The 10,759-nt window shown below is 47.8% G+C and overlaps 2 protein-coding genes across 2 annotated transcripts; one reads left to right on the top strand and one right to left on the bottom strand.

Annotated features, from left to right (window-relative positions):
- Positions 1–1,435: 1,435 nt before the first annotated feature.
- LOC123142563 (nucleosome assembly protein 1;2) lies at positions 1,436–4,560 on the top strand (the record flags this gene model as incomplete). The annotated part of the gene is given in 11 exon segments (XM_044561428.1): positions 1,436–1,501; positions 1,592–1,635; positions 1,745–1,840; positions 2,615–2,707; positions 2,952–3,012; positions 3,141–3,205; positions 3,303–3,487; positions 3,567–3,744; positions 3,829–3,872; positions 3,962–4,145; positions 4,244–4,560. Coding segments are annotated over 11 exon segments (1,080 nt in total). The 3' UTR covers positions 4,310–4,560.
- An 873-nt stretch (positions 4,561–5,433) lies between these two features.
- Positions 5,434–9,974, bottom strand: LOC123080626 (probable ADP,ATP carrier protein At5g56450). The gene is made up of 3 exons (XM_044503559.1): positions 9,924–9,974; positions 8,793–9,383; positions 5,434–6,391 (listed from the first exon to the last, which is right to left on the bottom strand). Exons 1-3 carry the CDS (start codon positions 9,972–9,974, stop codon positions 5,765–5,767), a joined length of 1,269 nt encoding a protein of 422 aa, XP_044359494.1. The 3' UTR covers positions 5,434–5,764.
- Between the last annotated feature and the right edge of the window lie 785 nt (positions 9,975–10,759).

The raw sequence follows: 10,759 nt of genomic DNA, 5'->3' as shown, positions 1-10,759 counted from the left end.
CTCCGATCCCAACTAATAATGCTTCCAAAGACCATAAGCCCATAATCTAGACAATTTAGCGAGCACTCTTTCTCTGGATTCACCATGATCACCTCACCCGCACGTCAACGATTGCTCTACCTACGACCATAGCTACCCAAACAAGTCCCCTTCTCAGTTGTGTCAGTGTCACCGCTACCCTATCATCGATGAAACGACGCTAACCGCTCCAGCGAGTATGGCCACTCCCCTATCATGTATATGTACCTGTCATGTATATGTAATGTTGATGAACGAAACTTTTGTTGTGTTCTGGGTTGTTGAGGTGGATGTTTTTATTATTTTTGTTGTACCAGGTAATTCTCGAACGAACATCTAACTTCCTTTAGAACGATGGGCCGAAAAGCCTACTTTCTAAAAAGACAGACATAAAAAATGGCAATCATTCAAATTTCTGAAACCTTTCAGTTATATAAAAACCCTCGTTGACCGGCCTATATTAAAGCGCCTAGTACCTAGTATAAAATTTAATAAATTATACATGTTTTTTCCTCATGCCCGGCGGCGTCATTTTCCATCCGATTTTGTCTCGGATGTCATCTCTGGCTTCGACTCTAGTATGTCCAGTGACTTCCACCATAAGATTGGGCATCAAATCGACACCCCCATCCCATCCGATACCAACCAATGATGCGTCCAAAGATCATAATCCTAACAATTTAGCGAGCACTCTTTCTCTCGCTCCGCCGCCATCACATCATCCGCACGTCAGCGACCGCTCTACCTACGGCCATAGCTACCCCGACAAGCTCCCTTATCAAATCGACGCCGCCGCTCCCCTATCAGCGGTGAAACGACACTAACCGCTCCAGCGAGTACATGCGCCGCCATACAATAGTCTTGACACGGATCTTATACTATACCAAATCCGGCATGTAATAGTAATGCGGGGTTCTCCGCATTACTATTGCCCCGATGAGGATCTCACCGTTTTATTGCCATATAAACTCACCTCAAATCCGTCAAATCGCAATTCATGTCGATGGGCTGTATTGCCAGTGAGAAAGCAGCCACAGCCAGTCATGTCACAGCTCACCGAAATTCACAGCCGCGCCCCAGGAATATTGCGGCAGGCAGGAGCACCGTCCGTCCCTCCCACCGACGCATGGGCCCCGCGGCCCGCGACCGCGCCGCTCCCGAGTCCAAAGTCCAAACTCCAAACCGGCGGGGCGCGCCCCGTTCTTTCTTTCCTTCCCCGGCTATCCTATAAATCGCGGCCCACGACTCGATCTCTTTTTTATCCCTTCCCCCCGCCTCCACCCCTCCCACTCCCCCCACGCAGCAGCCCGCGCCCCCAACCCCCAACCCACCTCACGCGCCGCCGCCGCTAGGGTTTCTCACCCCGCCCTCCCCCGCCGCCGCCCGCGCAGGAGGAAGGAGCCCGAATCTCCGGCAGCCATGAGCGACGGCAAGGACACCCTCGACCTCTCCGCCCTCGGCGCCGCCGTCCCCAACGCCGCAGGTTCGTTCGCCGCTCCCGCTCCCCCCTCGCTGTTGCTGCCGTTGATGGGGGCGTGAGGTCTTATCGGTTTCTGTGGTGGTTTCGATGCAGAGCTCAGCGCCGAGGACAAGGCCAACCTCGTGGAGTCGATTAAGGTAAGGTTTCCCATGGCGGCTCTGCCTTACGTCGTTCGCCGTTCATTATAGGGGGCTTTGGGTTGTTTTTGTGGTGGAACTGTGCTGATTCAGTGCTGCGGTTGTGCAGAACACGCTGCAGGGATTGGCGGCCCGGCACACGGACGTGCTCGAGAGCCTGGAGCCCAAGGTCAGGAAGCGCGTCGAGGCGCTCAGGGAGATCCAGGTATAACCACAGGGGTTCCACTACGCGCTGCTGCTGCCATGCGTTCCTTGTGGCATGAATTTTTGGTACTGCTGCCTAGGTGATTCGTGGCAGCGTGGATCATTAACTGTTCCTAAGTGCGATTTATGTGATTCTCTGATGCCAGTACATGCAACTTGTAGGTTCTGCCATTGATAAGACGGCTTGCGTAATGGTACAGCTTGGTTTGTAATCGTACTACCATGATTGATTGCTGTCCTGACCGAGCAAGGACTGTTGAATATAGATTGAACGGTTGCTTATTAGTGGACGCTTCAGGCTGTGCTGTTGTTTCCTGCCACGATTCTAGGAAAATGATAGAAGCTGTCTAGATTATTTTTCCCTGATAACTGTTTCAACTTTTGAACTCTTATCAATGATCGGACATTGTGGTTGGGTAGGACAAGTTCGATAACAGCGGTGTGATAGATTGATCATAGACATTCATATCTTCCAAACTGACCATGCATAAGCTTGTCGTTTACTTGAAGCTTTACTCTTTGTTTGGATTTTCCTGTTTCTACACTTTGTGAGTATTTTGTACAAGGCGACAACTTGGTATGTTGCCCAGCTCTATCACCGATTTGCTACTCATTAGATTGTAGTGTAATATCCTTTTTTAGAGAAGGATGGTATCTTATAAAACGGTACTGGCTATTTTTGGAAAAACACTGCTAGTATGTTTGGACTTCAAAATAATTTAGTTGTATCTGGTGGTGGATTTCTTATCTTTGTTTGCTGCTTGGTACCTGGCAGAGCCAACATGATGAATTTGAGGCAAAGTTTTTTGAGGAGAGAGCTGCACTTGAAGCTAAATATCAGAAGATGTATGAACCACTGTACTCAAAGGTAAACTAATTGATACCAATATCGGTGCCTGTTATTTTGCTGTTTTATACTGTTGCCAAACTTCACTTTTGACTCCTATAGCGGGGGTCTCCCACATGTACCATGATAATAACTGCTAAACTTGGATATAGACAAATCGTTTCTATTTTGCGTAGTTCATACAATACAAACACTGTCTTGAATCGTATTTGATGCTGTATGCCATGGTCCGTCTGATGTGTTTCTTGCATCTGCAAAATGACAGCGTCATGATGTTGTCAATGGTGTGGTTGAGGCAGAAGGTGAAGCTGCTGAAGACCAGAAAGGTGAGCATATGTTGGCCTGTGCTAAATATCTTTTGAGTATTTGTCTATGCTTGACGAAGATCATATATTGTAAAAAGAGAATATAGTCTCCAACTGTCTTTGACCTTGTTTATAATGCTTGCCTGCAGAGGAGGTGGGTGTGCCAGATTTCTGGTTGAATGCAATGAAGAACCATGAAATCCTTGCTGAGGAGGTGGGACATTACACCTTTGTTGCTCTAACTAGTCTTTAGATCCATTTGCACATAATTCTGTTGTTTGGCATCTAATACATGGTTAACTTGTATCCAGATCCAAGAGAGGGATGAGGAAGCTCTCAAGTACCTCAAGGACATCAAGTGGTACAGAATTACTGAGCCAAAGGGTTTCAAGCTTGAGTTCCACTTCAATACCAATCCATTCTTCAAGAATGAAGTGCTTACGAAAACGTACCACATGATCGATGAAGATGAACCAATCCTTGAGAAGGCCATTGGGTAATTATAATTGCAACTCACATGTTCTGTTTATTATTATCGATTGTTCCACTAATGTTTTTGTTTTGGTATTTGTCAGTACTGAAATTGAATGGTGCCCTGGAAAGAGCTTGACACAAAAGGTGCTAAAGAAGAAGCCAAAGAAGGGGTCAAAGAACACTAAACCTATCACGAAGATTGAAAATTGCGAGAGCTTCTTTAATTTCTTCAGTCCACCTCAAGTTCCTGATGATGATGAGGAAATTGATGAGGATACAGTAAGTTAGACCTCCTTTATGTATGCTCTTGTGTTTGACAAACTTCTGTGTGAGCATGACTTGATATCTCTCTCATTTCAATAGGCTGAACAGTTGCAGAACCAAATGGAGCAAGATTATGATATTGGGTATGTATATTATGTTCTATGCAGTACTGCAGTTCTATGCTTCAATGTTTGTTCTCTGTTCTAAATATCCATCCATTCTTGTTTCCCAGATCTACCATCAGAGACAAGATTATTCCACATGCTGTTTCATGGTTCACTGGAGAGGCCGCTCAAGATGAGGACTTTGATGGCATCATGGATGATGATGAAGATGACGACGAAGATGACGAGGAGGATGAAGATGATGAGGAGGACGACGAGGAAGATGAAGACGATGATGATGGTGATAAGAAGGTACGGAAGCCTCAGAGCTGTTGCATGCTCCTGCTTTTGTTTGAATTGTTTCAGTCAGTCCTCACATCTTGCCATTTTTCCTTTGTTGATTTGAACAGAAGGGCGGGCGAGTTCCTGCAGGGGAAGGGCAGGGGGAGCGACCCGCGGAGTGCAAGCAACAGTGAGGTGCTTCACACATGAAGACTATTTTCCTTGGCTGAAGAATGTTTGGTTCTGCTTGATGCTATGTCGTTGAGTTTGGTTCTGTGGAGCCAGTGGGGGATTGATTGCGTTGGTTTTGTGGAAGAACCGGTGGGGGGTTTCTTTGTCAGGGACATGGTATTATATACTGGTAGCATTTCAATTGTTGTATTGGGTTGAAATACTTTGTCCGCTGCTGCGAGTGATCATCGATGTTGCCAGTTTGGTAGTCCTACTTGTTTTGCCTGGAAATTTTGATATACTAGGTATTTGTGTGCGCTACATTCATTGTTTCAAATGCATATCTGCATTTCTCACTTGTGTAGAAACTTGAAAGGCCGTTGTCTGCTGTGATCAAACCTTGTTTCACTGTTTTCAACACTGGAACACTCGCTGTCCAGTGTGGAGGGCAAAATCAAAGACTCTATGCTTGGTACACTAGCCTGACACTGATGAAGGCAGGAAATCCAATATGCGAGGACTTCGGACCGTGCGATTGAGGTCTTGAATGAAGATCACTTGCAGATGCATTTTCTGTATAAAACACCCGTCTTGTCATTTTGTGCATATCTATGGCAGCAATGTTTGGTTTGGAGAGGGAGGAACGGATCACAGAGTACACATGTCACCTGAACCAGCTCCCGTTTTTGCACATCATTTTTCTACCGGGCCCTCCGTTCCAAAAAACACTTGTCGTGGTTTTAAATTTGAACTAAAAAGATGCCAAATACAGTATTCCCTCTGTCTGGAAATACTTGTCAACAAAATGGACAAAAAGGGATGTATCTAGAACTAAAATACATCTACATACATCCCCTTCTATTCATTTTGATGACAAGTATTTCCGGACGGAGGGAGTATTTTGGAACGGAGGGGAGCAACAATCACGCGCCTGATTATGAACTCCTTGAGCAGCACGAGCATGATTGATGCGTGACAAAGGCCCTGCACGGCTGCACCTGCCCTGCAATTTTGTAGTACAAAATATTCATTGGAAGGCCAACAGTGTTAACTGAACACTCTTTCCGTGTAGTTCCAACACCACCAGAAAAGCACACAGGCAGTCAATCCATTGGAACTTCGAATCACACGCGAGAGAGACGGAACGAAAATCAAAACAAACAACAGCCACAATCTCTGATACCATGAAGCCCTTGCTACTGGTTGGTTGGTTTGGTTAGTGGCGAACAGCAGGAAACCAGTACTCGCCTACTACTCCCTCCATTTCAAATTACTCGTCGCTGAAATAGATGTATCTAAAACTAAAATACATCTAGATACATCCATACGTGCGACAGGTAATTCGGAACGGAGGGAGTACAAACAAAACGCTTGATTCGAGCCGCCGCCGCTGCTGCTCCGTGTACCGTCTGGTCGTGTCTAATCTCCATGCCGGAACCCCAAAATCTGTGGAGAACCACACACTTCCTCTATACCTATCACAACCTACCCCCGTTCATGAACTTCTTCACCTCGTCGTACAGCACGAGTATGGCAGCCGCGCCGGTGCTCCGGAACATGTTAGACAGCGCGCCCCGGTAGAACGACCTGACCCCCTCCGCTCTGTAGATCTTGCGCCAGCAGTCCAGGGTGCCGCTGTACATCTGCGCCTCCATCCCTGACTGCATCATCATCCTCCGCCGCACCGTGTCCAGCGGGTACGAGATGAGCCCTGCCGTGGAGGTTACCGCCTGCGCCGCCACCCACCGCTGCCACAGTGGGGAGTCCAGCGGCACCAGCATGTCCTTCGCGGTGTCGAAGCCTCCGAAGTAGAGGCCCCGGTGGACGACCATCCCGTGGAGAGATGCTGGTAGCCCTCTGTAGATGCCGCGGATGCCGTTCTTCTTGTAGATGGTTTGGATGAAGTGCCGGATGCCCTTGAACTGACGGGCATCTGTTTGGCCAATGTCGGCTGCAAGGCGGGTATGAGCTATGTCGAGTGGGTAAATGATGACCAGAGTCGTGCATCCGGCGGCGGCACCAGCGATGAAGTTGGTGAGAGCAATTGATGCGAACTTATTGTCTGCTGAGGTTCCTGCGTCTTTCAGTATGCTCCTGTACAGGTCCTGCAATAATAATGAAGAGAGATTTTAGACATCACATAACCATAAGATAATTTTAAATAGTAATTAGTCAATAAAAATTGCACATCAGTATTAGATTGGGTGCGGTTTCATGCTTGGCCCTTTACAGAACTCCCTTCACTACACTTAATGAACTATGCATCCAAGCTTGCAACATTAAAGAAAGAGCATGTTCATATTGACAAAATAATTAATAGAATGGACAAAACGACAAGCATTTGTTCAGAATTTCTTGGTTATATTTATTATGACATTACGAGTTCTACACAATTTCTATCAGCATTGAGATCCAAGATGAGCAGTTCTTGCTTCCCTGTAACCATGTGCTAAGATAAACATATAAGATATTAACTTCAGCTCACAACTGCCTCCCTCTCAAATCAGTACACTAGACCATCAAACTAAGAAAGCTGACACATCTGGACAGAGGTTAACTACCCACCAACAAAAGATGCGTGAAACCCCATGACAGTAAGTTCGCAGCAGCAAGTAGGTAAAGTAGTACCCTATTGAAAGTAAGATGGACCATCTTGGGATAGAAACATTGAGCCAATGCATAATTTTGGCCAGCAATTGACCATCTTCACGCACTCATCACCAATATGTCTACATTGTCCATACATGTATATTTCACTTTCAGTAGCTGGTGACTATTACCTAATATGTCTGTTTCTTGAGTTCTACTATGACAAAAAACACCAATGGGTCAATGGACAGTATTGTGGTTATTTTCATGCCATCTCATTAGCACGAACAAAAGAGAGCACCTCCAAAAACTGATGCATTCAAGATTTAATATCCTGTCTAGTGTCTACAATCCATGTTCCCATCATGGAAACAAATAAATGAGCATGGTACGTCGAAGGAAAGTTAGCAGAACTACTGCAGTAGAAAGGGGACATCACGGTAAACCGCTAACTGAAGTAAAGCAAACATGCTTGCTAAAATTTCATCTTACTCATAAATTATAAGGAAATTGCAGATGCGTGCTTCTAAACTTATTTCTAGTCATTGTTTTAAAAAGTAATTAAATAGGAATATAGGATAAGCAATAGGTCACTTGCTTGGTACCAATGAAACAATCAATCTAAAGAAGATTAGCAAGAGCATATGACAAGGGACTTTTCAGGTAACGGTTGACTCAATATGACATATCATCTAGTGTCCTAACTGTGCACTTGGCACAACTTCTGCTACTTTTAAACGGTAAGTTGTAGATTATCCTTACTAGTTATTGGCTTGCTGCATCACAAAATCACTCTCCGTTCATGTTGAGACAAGATCTACTGGTATTCCGTATGTTAAACTCAAAACGAGCTTAGGAGGTCAGCACACACTGCATATCCGACGACATACCTTTCATCACAGAGAATTGTCGTATTGTTACCTTTCAAAACCTAAGGTGCCAAATGGCAAGTCAAATATCTGCTTGAATATCTGTTTCTGTAAATCCATTATGCATTGGTGACATCTGCTATCTTTCATGATAACTCTTTGTCGTTTTGCGAGAAAGACATTCCATAATTTTATCCTGCACTAGGCCCTCGTAATCCACTAGTACTAACATGTCGATGATGTCATCATATGGTATCTTCATATGGCATGCAAAAAGTAGTTGGTAGTATAGTTGATGTAACCAGATTTTCGCTATATGTTGGCTTACGAGACATCACTCATAACGGTATAGTTCCAGTGCGTCATTCGTACCATACCAACTTCCTCAACATAATTACTTGACCAAATAGATCTTAACCAGGCACACTGTAAATGGAATTCTACAACTAGCCTACAAGAGCGCAAGAATATATGCACCAATAATACCATTCTCTAGTGTTTATATATCTCACTGATCTCTAGTGCTTTTGGAGACAAGGGTCACGAGCAGCAGAGCACTACTTTATTCTTTGATTCTTTGCCATTCCTGGAGGCAGACATTCATCCGTGGAGAGCGAAAGCCCACCAAATCTCTTACTAAATCTTATCTGTTGTCAGTAAAGACATGTCACCCCGAATCTAACCTCTCCATCCCTGCGAATTCACCTCGCCGCACGGCACTGTGTTGCATGGAGACGAATGGCTCTGGATGCTCCCTACCTAGCACGCAACGACGTGGCCGGACCTCCAATCTCCGTTGGCATCACAAATCATTCTAAGCACAGCAAGCGAATCGATCGAGCGAAGAATGGAGCAACGATCCCCAAATCCGCGGCGCCAGCATCTCGCGAAACACTGGCGAGATCGCGTCTAATCAACCAGCAGCAGCACGGGAAACGACGAGCGGCGGCTCAACGAAATGCAACTGCTCCAGATCATCAGGCCCGGTAAAAGGGGATGGGAGAAGGGGAAGAAGGAGAAGGGGGAGGGTGGAAGGGGGGGTCTGAACCTTGAGGGAGAAGTTGAGGGCGACGGAGGGGTAGTAGCGGATGACGGCGGTGCCGTTGCCGCGCCAGAGCGAGAGCACGCCCTCGTCCCGCACGGTGCGGGCGACGCAGTCGGCGAAGCCCCGGAAGCGGCGCGACCTGCCGAGCAGCGCGGCGTTGCCGTCCTGCGTCTGCAGCAGCAGCTTGACCCGCTCGATGGGGGCCACCACGGTGTGCACCGCGCCCCCCATCAGCGCCCCCGCCGCCAGATCCCGCCTGAACGCCCACGCCCGCCCCGCCCTCGCCGCCCCATCCTCCTCCGCCGCCACCCGCGCAGCCGCCGCCGCGGCGCCCTCGCTCATTCGCGTCCCGGCTCGTGCGACGCCACGCTTGGCTTGCTGTGTGATGTATCGGCGAGTTGTCTCGGTCGCCCGGGTAGTCGGGTGGTTCGGCTCGGTGGGTCTCGCTGGGTGCGAGGCGGGTCGGGTCCCGTTTTGTTGGGCCTGGCGGCGAGGCGATGATGAGCGCGACGGGTATTCGATCGGGATGGGCCTCCCACGCAGCAGCCTTGGCGTTGCGTTGCGTGTCCGGAGCGCATCGCATGACGGCGTGCTCTATCCGCAGAGAGTTGGCGTGCTCTCCATCTCCTTTGGAGCATGACAGGTGATGGTGAGCTGCCGTGAGCGCTAGCACCTCTTCCTCTCTTCGGAGTCACTCGTTCTTCTAACAACTCGGTTGAGTTTCTTTGGGTTTTCAGATATTTGTGGTGTGTGCCGGACGAGATGGCAGATGTGCTGACTTGTGTATCTATCCATCTATCTAAGGGAGGTGCGTGTGTCCTAGTCATGGCTGCTCGTGGAGAGTGGAAACCGCGTCCCGCCGAGTTGCGCGTGCCTGGATTGCGACACGTGTTGTCATGTGAGGTTTCAAAACTTTTAACGTGAGGAAAAGGTTTACCCTTTTTACATTTTAACAAATGGGAATGGACTAAACGAATATATGCAGCTTTGGACGAAGGTTGTGCAGGCAGAGCTGGAGCAAGGCCGGCAGGATCTGGTGACGTGGTCTTGGAGCAGCAATGGAGAGTTCACTACGAATTCCGCCTATAACACCAAGTTTCGGGGGCGGCAAGTTGTGCCAACAGCGGAATTCACCTGGAAGGCCAAGGCACCGTTGAGATGCCGCTTCTTCACGTGGACGCCCATCCAGGACAGATGCTGGACGTCCGACCGGCTCGCCAGGCGAGGGCTAGAGCATCAGGATCGTTGTCCCCTTTGCGACCAGGAGGAAGAAACCATGGGGCACATTACACTGAGATGCGTGTTCGCGAGAGAGGTTTGGACGGCTGTCTTGCAATCCATGGGCAAGCAAGAGTGGATCCCCGCGACCGAGCAGAGCATGACCAATTGGTGTGCGGAGAAGGGAGGGGCATCGCGGCAAAGGCGGAGTCAAGCGGGAATTCTAACTCTTGTCATGTGGGAAATTTGGAAAGACCAAAATGTGATAATCTTTGATGGGGCTTCGCCATCCAAAAACGATGTACTGCTCCGGATATGCAATGAAGGGAGAGCGTGGAAGGAGGCAGGGTTGCTGAAGGGAAACACTGACGAGTTCTTCGCCGCGGTAGAACGGTGGGCTAGACCAGAGGTAGCACCAACTTAGACTATATATAGGTAGTGGAGGTTCGGGTGATGTCGTGTGCATGTAAATCTCATGTAATCACTGACGTGGAGGGGCTCTTTACCCCACTCCTCTCCCTTTATAATATGGTACGCATATCTAGTGCGTATTCGAGAAAAAATGAAAATGGAAAACATGTGTGTGTGTGTGTTATACAATGTTGAGGTCATGCCTAGAGGCCCTGTTCCAAGACGTCGTCATCTCGTCTATCAATTTTGAAACAAGATTAGGTCTATCATCACTACTAGGGAAAACCTTATACACAGAACTTTAGCAGTAGCGCGGGTCAAAAGAGCGTGCTGGTGCTAAG

This window comes from Triticum aestivum, chromosome 1B, assembly GCF_018294505.1.
Source record: "Triticum aestivum cultivar Chinese Spring chromosome 1B, IWGSC CS RefSeq v2.1, whole genome shotgun sequence".
Classification (NCBI taxonomy): domain Eukaryota; kingdom Viridiplantae; phylum Streptophyta; class Magnoliopsida; order Poales; family Poaceae; genus Triticum; species Triticum aestivum.
This window is presented reverse-complemented; position numbering and strand designations above follow the sequence as displayed.